The following is a 14,898-nucleotide window of genomic DNA, read 5'->3' as shown; positions in this document are numbered from 1 at the left end:
ATAACTGAATTTCCATATGGAAAAAATATAAACCTTGAACATTACCTTATATAATCCTCCAAGAAATTTAACTTGGGATTTATCACAGACCTAAATATAAAGCTAAAACTAATAAACTTTTAGAAGAAAAAGATGAACAAAAATCTTTCAATTATGAGTAGTCAAAAAACTATTAAATAGGACCCTAAAACACGAACTTTAAAAAAAAATGATAAATTGGACTTCACCAAAGTTTTACAGATTCTTATTTTTAACAGATTTATTAGAGCAAAGGAAAATACAAGCCATAGACAGGGAGAAAAATTTGCCATACATGTCTAACATCGAACTTGTATTCAGAATATGTAAAGAACTCTCATACCTCAGTGAGAGAAACATTAATTTTAAAATGGACAAAAGGTATAAACAGACACTTTACCAAAGAGGATTTATGGTGTGGACTAAATGTGGTTCCCCCACACTCTTCTACCCCATTCATGTGTTGAAGCCCTAACTCTAAATATGGTGGTATTTAGAAATATGGGACCTTTGGGAGGTAATTAGAGTTAGATGAGGTCATGAGGGTGAGGCCTTAATGATGGTATTAGTGCCCGTAGGAGAAGAGGCACCAGAGAGCTGTACTCTCTCCCTGAGCATGCACAAAAAAAGAAGTCATATGGGTACACATTGAGAAGATGGCTGCCTACAAGCCATGAGAAGAAGCCCCAGAAAGAAGCTGATTATACTGGCATCTTGATCTCAGACTTCCAGCCTCCAGAACTGTGAGAAAATAACTTTCTGTTGTTTAAGCCACTCAGTCTGTGGTGGTTTGTTATGGCAGCCGAAGCAGACTAAGACAATACATAAAATCAGTAGTCATCAAGGGATACTAATTAAAACAACAGTGAAGTACCACTACATACAACTAGACTGACTAATATTTTAGAAATTGATAATACCAACAAAACTGACAATACATTCATGAAGATGTAAAGTACCTGAAACTTTCATATATTTCTGACTAGAGTATAAAATGTTACAACTACTTTGGAAAACAGTTTATTAGTTCTTTATCAGTTTAAACATACACACTTATCCTACAACCTGGACATTTTATGGCTAAGTATTCACCCAGAGACATAAAGACATAAGTCCAACCAAATTCTTGTACCGGAATTTTCCCAGCAGCTTTATTCATAATAGCCAAAAACTGAAAACCACTAAAATGTCCAACAAGTGAGAGGATAAACAAATTGTCATACTTCCATGCAAAGGAATACTACACATCAATAAAAAATAATGAACTGCTGATATGCTCATTGTGTTTGTTTTTATTGCTGTATGTCAACATTACCACAATAATAATAGCTTAAAATAAGACACATTTATTATCTTACAGTTTCTGTGCATCAGGAGCCCAAGCACAGCCTAGCTAGGTTCTTTAGTTAAGGGTTTCACTAAGCTGTAATCAACCCAAGGCTGGGTTCTCATCTGGAGACTTGATTAGGAAAAGCTCTACCATCCTACTTGTGTGGTTGTTGGCAGCATTCAGTTCATTGCTGTTGTAAGACTGAGAGCTTCACTTTTTCACTGGTTGTTGGCCAAAGACCACACTGAGTCCTAGAGGTCACTGGCAATTTCTTGCCAATGGTGTTTCCCAATATGGCCACATTTTCCTTACAGCCAGCCAGGGGGAAAAATACTCCAGCCAAGATGAGCACCATAATCTTATATAATGTAATCACATGAGCACATATATCCCATCACCTTTGCCGTATTCTTATAATTAGAAGTCATGGGTCCTACCCTCACTCAAGGAGAAGAGATAATACAAATGTATGAGTACCAGGAGGTGGTGGTTGTGTAGGCTACCTTAAGAGTATCACTCATTGCCTGGGGACTATGGGTAGGATAAGGTGGGTGTTTCCATGTAAACAGACTGGGGAACTTTTATAGGTGATGGAAATGTTCTATGTGTTGATTGTGGTGCTAATCACAGGATTGTAAATATTTTTGTTAGAAGTTGTGGAATTGCACACTTGAAATGGCTCACAGTATTTTGTAAATTATACCTCAATAAAGTTGATTAAGAGAAAAGACAGTAATAGCCATGAGCACCACAAAATTTGTAACTTAAAGATGCCAACTTAATTTAATAATATCCCTAAGACATCCTTAAAAGTCAATAATTGGAAAATGATTTGTTTCATAATATATCCTTTGAAGGATTTTCACAGTAAAAACTGTGGATCTTATTTTTATAGTCCTTTATGAAGTGTCAGCACTCAGAACTAGCAAAGATCATTTTTTTAAAGATGAGGCTTTATTACAGTCTCTTCTGTAAGTGAAGTAAGCACATATTTCTAATGCAATATCTTTTGGATGCAGATTATTGATAACCTTTCCGTAATTTTGGTTCTGAATGGTTACCTACTGGATCTGGTGATAGAGTATTTCATTTACTTTAGCCTCTATTGACAATGCTTCTAAAGGTGTACTTGCCATTTTTAGCACCTATGGAGATTTGAAGAGTGTATGCTTCATGAAGTATTTTCTTGCTTGATTCTTCTAGTCTCTTTAAGTGATTAAAGGGTGCTTTAATTTGCATACTCACCTTTAATCTTATTATAGTGGCTTATATTCTAATAGGAACATTAAAGTTCAGTGAAAATCCCATACATGCTGATGAGAATGCAAATGAATGTTGATGAAAGAATGCTAGGATCATAAGGTGTAAACTGTCCAGTTATCTTGCTAAGTTCATTTCAAACAATGTTTACATTATAATGAGGACTGATACAGATTTCACCACATAAATATCGCTAGCAGTGGCAAAATTATATAATTTATAATTGGATAATGGTTCAGTTTCAGACTGTTTTGAAGTTAACAAAAACAACAAAGTAATGTCTTGATATTAATGCAAACTTCAGCTGGTCATTTGTTGCATGTAGTAGTTGGGAAATTGGGTATGATTTTACAAATAAGCGGTCACGTTGAGCATTTCCGGCTGTAACCTTTACAGGATGCATAACAAATAGTAGTGGCATCACTCATCATCCCAACAGGACATTTCAAGTATCTGGTTATTGTACAATTATAAATATACAAGCTTATTTCAGTAGTTGTGTTTATGTATCTGTATAAAACCAAGATTCATTAAATGGTCATTGAAAATGAAGCTAAAAGAAGTCCCTTGACAGTAAATAGACTAGGCGATATTTATTATAATACATTCAGTATTTAAGTTCTATTACATTCTTATATCAATGGATGAATTTTATAAATTTATGCAAAACCAGTAAGCTTTAGAAAACATATAACAGAGTTTCTCCAACCTCTTTAACTACTTTGGAATTTTTTTAATGATTTGTATTCAATTGAAGTATTTTTTTTTTCAGCCTTACAAGAGAACTGAAAATGCTGTTTTATAGACTTATCGGTAGGGCAGATTGTTATTTAGAGTTGTTTTTCTCATGGTGACAATAAGTGTGCATTATGCCATTATACTTTTTCAGCACGGTCTTATGCCCACTGGTGTGTATTCATAGACTCTAGAATACATGGTAATCATTAGTTAAAAGTATAATAATCAATAATGATTTTTATTTTAAATAATATGAAAGTGTTTTTGCATCAAAATATGTATTTTTCGCTAAAGGGATTATACTTAATCGTAGCCCTGCACAGGAGTTGGCAAACTTTTTCTTTAAAGGTCCGGATGGTAAATATTTTAGGTTTTTTATGGGCCACTTAGTCAGTTACAATTACTCAACTCTAATGTTGTAGCACAGAAGCAGCCACAAATAATATGTAAACAAATGTTTGTCTGTGTTCCAATCAACTTTATTTCTAGACACAGAAATTTTGAATTCTCTATGATTTTCATGTCATGAAATATTGCTCGTCTTTTGATGTTTTTGCAACCATTAAAAAAATGTAAAAAGTGGTAGGCTAAACTTGGCTTGCAGGCTATACTTTGCTGACACCTGTCCTAGAAGTTGATTTTTCTAAAGCTAGAATTAACTTCTACTCTACATTAAAACTGAAGATATATTGCTGAAACCTTTTATAGATATATAGTTCATGTTGAGTTATTTTAAAAGGAAGCTGTTTTCTAGAAAAAAATCATAATTATACATAAGTAACTTTATTTTTAAAAAAACTTTTATTTTAAGTTCAGGGGTACATATGCAGGTTTGTTACATAAGTAAATGTGTGTCTGGAGATTTTGATGTGCAGATTATTTAATCAGCCAAGTATTAAGCCTAGTACCCCATTAGTTATTTTTCCTGATCCTCTCCCTCCTCCCATCCTCCACCCTCCAGTAGGCTTCAGTGTGTGTTGTTCCTCTCTAGGTGTCCATGTGTTCTCATAATTTGGCTCCCACTTATAAGTGAGAACATGCATTATTTGGTTTTCTGTTCCTGTGTTAGTTTGCTAAGGATAATGGCTTCTGGCTCCATCCATGTCCCTGCAAAGGCATGATCTTGTTCTTTTTTATGGCTGCATGTATTCCATGGTGTATATTTACCACATTTTCTTTATCCAGTGTATCGCTGATGAACATTCAGGTTGATTCCATGTCTTTGCTATTGTGAATAGTGCTGCAATAAACATACACATGCATGTGTGTTTATAATAGAATGATTTATATTCCTCTAGGTTTATACCCAGTAATGGGATTGCTAGGTCAAATGGTATTTCTGTCTTTAGGTCTTTGAGGAATCTCACACTGTCTTTTACAATGGTTGAACCAATTTACACTCCCACCAACAATGTATAGCATTCCTTTTTCTCTGCAACCTTGCCAGTGTCTGTTATTTTTTGACTTTTTAATAATAGCCATTCTGACTGGTGTGAGATGGTGTGATTTGCATTTCTTTAACAATCAGTAATGAGCTTTTTATTTTATGATTGTTGACCACATGTATGTCTTCTTTTGAGAAGTGTCTGTTCATGTATTTTGCCTACTTTTTAATGGGGTTGTTTATTTTATTTTCTTGTAAATTTGTTTAAGTTTCTTACAGATGCTGAATATTAGACCTTTGTCAGATGCATAGTTGGTAAAAATTGTCTTCCAGTCTGTAGGTTGTCTGTTGACTTTGTTGATAGTTTCTTTTGCTGTGCAAAAGTTCTTCAGTTTAATTATATTCCATTTGTCCATTTTTGCTTTTGTTGCAATTGCAACAAAATTGCAAATTTTGTTTTGAGAATTGGTGTCTTCTCATGAAATCTTTGCCCATTTCTATATGCTCAATGGTATTGCCTAAGTTGTCTTCCAGGGTTTTGTAGTTTTGGGTTTTACATTTAAGTCTTTAATCCATCTTGAGTTAATTTTTGTGTGTGTATAAGGAAGTGGTCCAGTTCCAATTTTCTGCATATGGCTAGCCAGTTATCCCAGCACCATTTATTGCATAAGAAATTCTTTCCCCATTGCTTGTTTGTGTCAGGTTTGTTGATCAGATAGCTGTAGGTGTGCAGTCTTATTTCTGGACTCTCTATTCTGTTTCATTGGTCTATGTGTCTGTTTTTGTATCAGTACCATGCTGTTTTGGTTACCATAGCTCTGTAGTATAGTTTGAAGTTGGGTAGTGTGATGCCTCCAGCTTTGTTTTGTTTGTTTGTTTTTTGTTTTGTTTAGGATTGCTTTGGCTATTCAGGCTCTTTTTTGGTTCCATATGAATTCTAAAATATTTTTTTCTAGTTCTGTGAAGAATGTCAATGGTAATTTAATGGGAATAGCATTGAATCTGTAAATTGCTTTGGGCAGTATGGCCATTTTAGCAATATTGATTCTTCCAGTCCGTGTGCATTGAGTGTTTTTCCATTTGTTTGTGTCATCTCTGATTTTTGGGCAGTGGTTTGTAGTTCTCCTTATCGAGATCTTTCACCTCCACTGTATTCCTAGGTACTTTATTCTTTTTATGGCAATTGTGAATGGGAGTTTGTTTGTAATTTGGCTCTCTGCTTGAGTTTTGTTGGTGTATAGGAGTGCTAGCAATTTTTGCACATTGATTTTGTATCCTGAGACTTTGCTGAAGTTGCTTATCAGCTCAAGAAGCTTTTGGGCTGAGGCAGTGGGGTTTTCTAGATACAGGATCATGTCATCTGCAAACAGGGATAATTTGACTTCCTCTCTTCCTATTTGGATGCCCTTTACTTTTTTTCTCTTGCCTGATTTCCCTGGCCAGAACTTCCTATACTATGTTGAATACAAGTAGTGAGAGAGGGCATCCTTGTCTTGTGCCACTTTTCAAGGGAATTGGATTAGTCAGAGTTCTCTAAAGGGACAGAACTAATAGGATATATGAATATAAGAAGGGGAGTTTATTAGGAGAATTGACTCACGATCACAAGGTGAAGTCCCACAATAGGCCATCTGCAGCTGAGGAGCAAGGAAGCAAGTCTGAGTCCCAAAACCTCAAAAGTAGGGAAGCTGACAATGCAGCCTTCAATCTGCAGCTGAAGGCCCAAGAGTCCCTGGCAAATCACTGGTGTAAGTTCAAGAATCTAAAAACTGAAGGACTTGGAGTCTGAAGTTCGAGAGCAGGAAGCATCCAGCATGGGAGAAAGAGGAAGGCCAGAAGGCTCAGCAAGTCTGCTCATTCCGCTTTCTTCTGCCTGCTTTATTCTAGCCATGCTGGCAGCTGATTAGATGGTACCCACCCAGATTGAAAGTTGGTCTGCCTCTCCCAGTCCACTGACTTAAATGTTAATCTCCTTTGGCAACACCCTCATAGACACACCCAGGAACAATATATTTTATCCTTCAATCCAATCACGTTGACACTGAATATTAACCATCACAGGAATGCTTCTAGCTTTTGCCCATTCCATATATCAGCAGTGGATTTGTCATATATGGCTCTTATTATTTTAAGGTATGTTCCTTCAATGCCTAGTTTATTAAGAGTTTTTAACATGAAGGGATGCTGATTTTAATTGACAGCCTTTTCTGCATCTGTTGAGATAATCATGTGATTCTTGTCTTTAGTTCTGTTTATGTGATGAATCACATTTATTGATTTGCATATATTGAACCAGCCTCGCGTCCCAGGGATGAAGCCAACTTGATTTTGGTGGATAAGCTTTTTGATGTGCTACTGTATTCAGTTTGCTGGTACTTTGTTGAGGATTTTTGCATTGACATTCATCAAGGATATTGGCCTGAAGTTTTCCTTTTTTGTGGTATCAAACACTGCCAGGTTTTGGTATCATGGTGATTCTGGCCTCATAGAATGAGTTAGGGAGGAGTCCCTCTTTTTTAATTTTTTGGAATAGTTTTAGTAGGAATAGTTCCAGCTCTTCTTTGTACATCTGGTAGAATTCAGCTATGAATCTCTCTGGTCCTGGGCTTTTTTTGGTTGGTAGGCTATTTATTACTGCCTCAATTTCAGAACTTGTTATTGGTCTGTTTAGGGATTCAGTTTCCTCCTGGTTCAGTCCTGGGATGGTGTATGTGTCAGGAATTTATCAATTTCTTCTAGACTTTCTAGTTTATGTGGATAAAGGTGTTTATAATATTCTCTGATGGTTTTTCTTTCTGTGGGGTCAGCGATACTCCGTATCTGTTAGATACACCAATCAATCAGATTTGGTGTGTTTACATAATCCCATATTTCTCAGAGGTTTTGTTCATTCTTTTTTGACTATTCTTGTCTGCCTGTCTTATTTCAGAAAGACGGTTTTCAAACTCTGAGATCCTTTCCTTAACTTGGTCTATTCTGTTATTAATACTTGTGATTGCATTATGAAATTCTTGTATTATGGTTTTCAGCTCTATCAGGTTGGTTACATTCTTCTTTATACTGGCTGTTTTGTCCGTCAGCCTCTGCAATGTTGTATCATGATTTTTAGCTTCTTTGCATTGGGTTACAACATGCTCCATTAGCTCAGTGAAGTTCGTTTTTATTCATATTCTGAATTCTACTTCTGTCATTTCAGCCATCTCAGCTTAAGCGCAGTTCTGAGCCCTTTCTGGAGAGGTGATGTGGTCATTTGGAGGAAAGAGGCCACTCTGGCTTTTTGAGTTTTCAGTGTTCTTGCACTGATTCTTCCTCATCTTTGTGGACTTATCTACCTTTGATCTTTGAAGTTGCTGACCTTTGGATGGGTTTTTATTTTTTAGTTTGTTTGTTTCTTTTAATAGTCTAGTCAGTTTTCCATAGGGCTACTGCAGTTTTCTGGGGATCCACTCCAGTCCCTAGTCACCTTGAATTTTCCAGTACCAGTAGGCATCACCAATGAAGGCTGCGAAACAGCAAAGATGGCAGCCTGCGCCTTTCTCTGGGAGCTCCTTCCCAGGGAGGTACAGACCTGTTGCCGGCCTGAATGCACTTGTAGGAGGGGGCTAGAGACCCCAGTTAGGAGGTCTCACCCATTTAGGAGGAACAGGATCAGAGACCTGCTTAAAGAAGCAGTCTAGCTATGCTTTCATAGAGCAGCTGTGCTGTGCTGGGATACCGCTTCCACCCCTGGTCAACTTGGACTCTCCAAAGCCTGGAGCCTGGAATGGCTATGTCACCCAAACAGCAAAGATGGTGGCCTAACTCTCCCTCTGGGAGCTCTGTCTCAGGAAGTTCTCAAATCTCTGTCAGCCTGAGAACGTGGGCAGGGTGGCTGGAGGCCCCAGTGGGGAGCTCCTGCCTGGGGAGGAGGAACAGATCAGGGGGCCACTTTAAAGAAGCAGCCTGGCCACATTTTGGTAGAACAACTGTGCTGTGCTGGGAGATTCCTTTTGTTTCTGGTCGGTTTGGACTCTCCAAAGTGTACAGGTTGGAACTGCTGAGTTATCCAAACAGGAAAGATGGCGGCCCTTCCCTCCCCCAAGGAACTCTGTCCCAGGTAGGGGGCGACACTGTTGCCAGTGGTTGGCTGGAATTCTAAGCCAGTGGGTCTTGTCCTGTGAGGCACTGTGGAAGTGGGGCCTGCGGACCATCACTGCTTAGCCCCCTCAATTCAGCCTTCTTCCTAGGGGTATGTACAGAGGTCCAACCTCCTGCCTTGACAGAGCTGCAGTCACTATTGCCAGGAAGCCTGGAGCCTAAGTATGTAGAGCTTCTGTGCCTCTGTGCATGCCTGAGTGGCTGCTCTGCCAAGAGTCCACACAGCTCTGTATCAGACCAAAGGCCCTGGTGGAGTGGGTTTAGGAGGAGATCTCCTGACTCAGGGTTGCAAAGATCCATGGGAGAAGCATGGTTTCCCAGGGTCACACATTTGAATACTCACCACTTCCCTAGGTGGGGGAGGTTCCCCCGGCTCCATGTCGCTGCAGGGTGGGCTGTTGTGCTGTCTTGCTTTTCTTCATTCTCCAGGGGTCGAGTTGTTTCCTTGATTAGTCCCAATGCGAGTACCTGGATGTTTCAGTTGAAGGGGCTATATTTACTCGCCCCTTTGGTTGCTCTCCATGAGAGCCGCATACCCTAGCTGTTTCTAGTCGTCCATCTTGGCCTGAATCTAAGTAACTTTAATTTGGGCCGTAAAGAGGCAAATGAAAAATTCCCAAAGTCACTTATTTCCTTGACTACACAAAGGAATTGTGGTATTGCTAAGCTGGATTTTCTAATAAAGATCAAAATCCTGATAGAACAAATATTTTTCAGATGAAATATTCATTCAATAATTTTTAAAGTACCAACTCTTTTAAAGCATTTAAAAGAGTAAATACCCCAAAAGAGTAGGTACTTAAAATGACAGAAAAATAAATCTCCCATGGGTACCTCCTGCCTTTGACAACCTTACAGACTCACAAGGGAGATTAAAACCTTTGCAAGTTGGCCAGGTGTGGTGGCTCATGCCTGTAATCCCAGGACTTTGGGAGGCTGAGGCGAGCAGATCATGAGGTCAAGAGATCGAGACCATTCTGGCCAACATGGTGAAACCCCGTCTCTACTAAAAATACAAAAATTAGCTGGGCCTGGTGGCGAGTGCCTGTAGTCCCAGCTACTCGGGGGGCTGAGACAGGAGAATTGCTTGAACCAGGGAGTCGGAGGTTGCAGTGAGCCAAGATTGCGTCACTGCACTCCAGCCTGGCAACAGAGTGAGACACCATCTCAAAAAAAAAAAAAAATCTGTACAAGTTTTGGCTAGAAATTGGCCAAATAGGAGTAGAAGCTAATAGAAACAGAATGCAGGCTGGGTGCAGTGGCTCACGCCTATAATTCCAGCACTTTGGGAGGCCAAGGTGGGCAGATCACTGAAGGTCAGGAGTTCAAGACCAGCGTGGCCAACATGGTGAAACCCCATCTCTACAAAAAATACAAAAATTAGCTGGGCATGGTAGCGAGCACTTGTAATCTCAGCTACTTGGGAGGCTGATGCCAGAGAATCACTTGAATCCGGGAGACAGAAGTTGCAGTGATCTGAGATCACACCATTGTACTACAGCCTGGGTAACAGAGCGAGACTGTCTCAAAAAAAAAAAGAAAGAAGGAAACAGAATGCAGAAAGAATAACAAGGGTAGAAATTTAGAAACAGTAGTAGAGAATGGAGAACACTGGAACTGTATTGGAGATACATGTAAGGGATAAGTGCAAGAGAGAATAGAGCAGGGGGAAATGACTGATCCCAAGCCCGCAGTTGAATGTTGCTGTTTCCACCCCCACAAACCATTCAGTGCTGGGCTTTTTATGAAGACAAGTCCTGGTGCTATTACAAATGATCCTTGGTTTGCAGTGAGGTTATGTCCCAATAAGCCTATCATATGTTGAAAATATCATCATGTAGAAAATGCATTTAATACACCTAGACTACTAAACATCATAGCTTAGCCTAGCCTACTTTAAATGTGTTCAGAACACTTACATTAACCTACAGTTGGGCAAAATCATCTAACACGAAGCTTATTTTATAATAAAGTTTTGAATAACTTATGTAATTCATTGAATAAGTACTGAAATGAAAAACAATGGTTTCACACCATGATAAAGTCAAAAATCGTAAGTCAAACTACTGTAAGTCAGTGACAGTCTGTACCTAGATGAATAAGGCTGGCTGTTAGAGCTGGTCACAAGAGATAGTGGCTGGTGAATGGATAAAGCTAAGACTTTAGAGCCAGTTCAACCAGGGTTTAATTCCCAGTCGCTAATTATATGGCATTAGGAAAGTTTCTTAATCTCTCTGGGCCTCAGTTTCCAAATCTCTAAAATGGGATCAATAATTCTTATTTTTCTAACGTGTAGTTAGGGTCACACCTAGCCTGGCTTTCTCTTTCTGGTTTAATGTTCTTTGCATGTTGTTCATAAACTTTGAAAGACTGCTTAGTTGAGCGTGGATGGTTTTTAGAGCCAGAGACAGGGTCAGATCTGAATTCAAATACAACCATTACTACTTAATGTATAAATTTGAGGAAGTCATTTTATTTCTATTTCTTCAATTTTGTAGTGAAGAGTGAATCAACTAAAATGATAGAACAGTGGCCTTCAAGATCATATTCCCTACAATATATTTTCTCACAGTCTCCTATACAACATTGCAGGCTAAGCAGATATTATTGATCTTTTGTTTTTTGAGTCTTATTTTTAAGAGGTTTATTGAATAATAGTAATAATTATACTAATAACTTAGACTTATGTGCCAGGCTTCAAAGTAAGCATTTATGTATATTATCTTATATAATTTTCACAACAACCCTGAAGTGTAGATACTTTTATAATTTCCATTTTATAGATGGGAAGCCTGATGCTTAGAAAATTAAATAACTTGCTCCAGGTGACACAGACAGTAAGTGATGAAGCTGGGATTTGAACCCAGAAAATCTGACTTTAGAATCTCATAAGCACTATACTATACTGTCTTCCATGTGATTCTGATAACTTCCCTAAAGGCAGTTGCCCCACTCCCTTCCCATTGCTGCAAAGCATCCAGCACAGTACCCAGGCCCCAGCAGCCACTTAACAAATGTGGGCTCTATCTCTGCAGCCCATCTGCCAAGTGTTAGAGCTAAGGCCTGGTGATATTTTTGCTTGCTGGAGCAAATCAGAAAAGAAATCTCTGTAAATGAAAACTTTTCTAAGTCCCTTCCTTTATAAATTGAACAGTAACTAATTCAAATTTCCAGAATAATATAATTTTGATATTGTCTTGAAGTTTGCTGTATTTTGGTTTGGCTTGTATGCCATAAATATACCCAGTCGAATTTAGATGATTAGGAGGTATGATTTTAAACATATGAAACTGTCCCCTCTTTATCTTCTCTACAGTATTATATTCTCTTCATGACACATATCACCACCAAACATATGTTTGTGTGTTTATTTTCTGCAACCCCTTCAGTAGTACATGTGTTACAGTAGAGAAGGGACTTAATCTGTTTTATTCCCTGCTGTATCTCCGGTACCTAAAATAATATGGAGTAGGTACTCAAAAAAATTTGTTTTATGGATAAAAATGTTTATGTAAATTATGGGAAACTGACATTTAAATATTATTTTTCTTTCTAGCTTGGATTAGAAGAACAAGAAAGACTCCACCTACTATGGAGGTAAGACTACACAAGGAGGATATCATTTAGGAGTATATATTCCCAAGGATATACGAAGCTTCAGAAAAACTATGATGTATTTTCTCAAAGTGTTGATTTTATTCCATCATAGAAAATAACTTAAAACATTTTATAATAAATTAATATATAAACCTATATTATTAATAAAATAATATATGATAAAATAAATACTTATTATGGAATATAACAAAATTTGTATAAATTTTAAAGTGAAATAATAAAAATTTAAAACAAAATTAAAACACTCTGTAGAAAGTCTGAACTTGGAGCAGTTTGCACCACGTCATTTCCCCTGGGTCCTGGGGGTTCTCTGTGCCAATACTCAAGCTTTTGTGGAAAAGTTTGAGAAACACTGAATCTCTTTGTCCTGTCCAAATCATGCTCTTATGTTTCCCTTAATATTATATATTTAAATCCATCAAGTATCCAAAGAAACTTTAAAATACAGAATTAGCAATTATTTTATAACAGTAATTATTAGTTGACTTTTTATTTAAAACTAAAAAATTTGTAGTCAGTGATAAACAATAAAAAAAACATAGAAATGCTATGGTATATGTGTTTTACAACATAATTTTTACATAGATTATTTTATAAAAATTATAATTTTAATTTTAAAAATATGTAAAGACCTCTAAAATTATTTTATAAGAAGTAATTTCATAAAAGGAGAGTCTCTAAATGCATTAGTGTACTGCCTTGTTTACTTTTTGTCTAGAGGCATTCCCTTTCTTCTACTATTTAGGACTTCCCTCCTCTCTTCTGTTGCCTATTCCGTCACTACTACAAGCCCTGATGACAACATAAATGGGCTCCAGTACTCAATCCCCATTTGTTGAGAAGTGGAGTGCTCTAGAGCAGAATAATAATGATACCTCAACTGGCATGCTTATGTTTACTTGCTCCATACATTTGTCATATACTGAACCCATTAATGTTCATTCGGCCAGGGTCTGACTGAGTACATCTCTTGACCCATTTCTAGCTTTGTATGTTGCTTCTGCCTTGGCCTACTTTTCGCAGACCCTTCTTTCCAACATTGATAAAATTTGGAATAAAAGCTGTTTTGGGGGGAAAAAATAAAAGGCAGTGTGATCCAGGATTCAGAAGTATGCCCAGTAGTTTACAGTGAAGGATGGATTGAAGAGCCTTCTGATTCTCCTTCTCTTGGTCATAATAAGAGCTACTGTTATCATTTGCTTCATCCATCCTCAGAACTTTGAAAGCCTTATTCATAGAAACATTAATATGCAAAGTGATTAATGGAGGCAATTGCAATAGTTGGGCCTCGGGCACAACTTCTGTAAATTTTAGGTAATTTCAGCACCTCAAACAATCTCTAGCCAGAACACACCAAGTCCTTCCATCCCTGAGCTCACTCTTGTTAATTTTGATTATCCAAAATGAGCCCTCTTTTGTTGCCTCCCTTTTAGTGTACTATCAATCACATTGTTCTTTATGCTGCTTCGTACCCTCCCTAATACACACACACACACACACACACACACACACACACACACACACACACACACTCTTTTCCTTCCTCTTGGCCCTTTCCATTGTGTTTCAGGAATTTCTGTTTCTTTGTTAGCAAATTACCATTCACCATTAATATTTTCCTGGAAACTTTCTCTACCACAGAACCTCAACTGAAATCCGTCTGTGCCTGCAAGATAGTGAGTTCCTTTTTTTCCTTGAAGTAAGTTGTGCTCGCTTTCCCACGCCCCACATAAAGAAAGTGAGTTCAACTGCTTCTTGCTTCCCCAAATAGTCTTTGTTTGTGGACCCAAGAGAGTGGGGGACCTTTGTAATCCATGTATATTTCTCTGTACCTGACCATCATTTTTATGTTTGCCAACATCCAAGCCAGTCTACCTTACTGATGGTCGAGATTAGAACCTGGAATATGGTCTTCTCCTTTCAATGCTTTCCCAAATTTTAGCTTTCCAGTTCTTTGACTTTATCCATACTAGTATCCCTGCCTCAAGTGAACAACCACTTCATTAGGCACACTTTAGTTTTTATCAAACACAGTTCTTACCACTGTAACTTTTACACTCTTCAAATCCAAATTCTAGGTACATCATATTAAGAGGAAAAAATTTTTCTTAATGTAAAAAGTAAAACATATATTTATAAACCGTAACAAAAAAATAGCTTATTTAGTTATTAAGCTGTGAAATTATAAGGCAAATTCCACCCAGGTCAAGAAACACAACTTTGCCATCTACTTCAGCCCCATATATCCCATCCTAATCACAACCTTCTCTCTCTTGACAAAAGAAAACCTTAAGCCAACTTTTATAGTAATCATTTCCTCTCATTTTAAATAGTTTTTTCACCTAAATGTACATTATAGTTTAGACTTGTCCATTTCGTAAAAACTTCGTATTTGTTTTAAATCTTTCAGTCT

At 37.6% G+C, this 14,898-nt stretch overlaps 1 protein-coding gene across 2 annotated transcripts in view; it reads left to right on the top strand.

Moving 5' to 3' along the window:
* Positions 1-14,898, top strand: part of NDUFAF2 (NADH:ubiquinone oxidoreductase complex assembly factor 2) — a 208,098-nt gene that overhangs the window by 141,442 nt on the left and 51,758 nt on the right. For both annotated transcript variants that reach the window (XM_031003437.2, XM_055367853.1), the window contains one exon: positions 12,424-12,464. In XM_031003437.2, the coding sequence (XP_030859297.1) occupies positions 12,424-12,464 (41 nt within the window). The remainder of the gene's footprint in view (positions 1-12,423; positions 12,465-14,898) is intronic.

This window comes from Gorilla gorilla, chromosome 19 (assembly GCF_029281585.2).
Source record: "Gorilla gorilla gorilla isolate KB3781 chromosome 19, NHGRI_mGorGor1-v2.1_pri, whole genome shotgun sequence".
In the NCBI taxonomy this organism is placed as follows: domain Eukaryota; kingdom Metazoa; phylum Chordata; class Mammalia; order Primates; family Hominidae; genus Gorilla; species Gorilla gorilla.
This window is presented reverse-complemented; position numbering and strand designations above follow the sequence as displayed.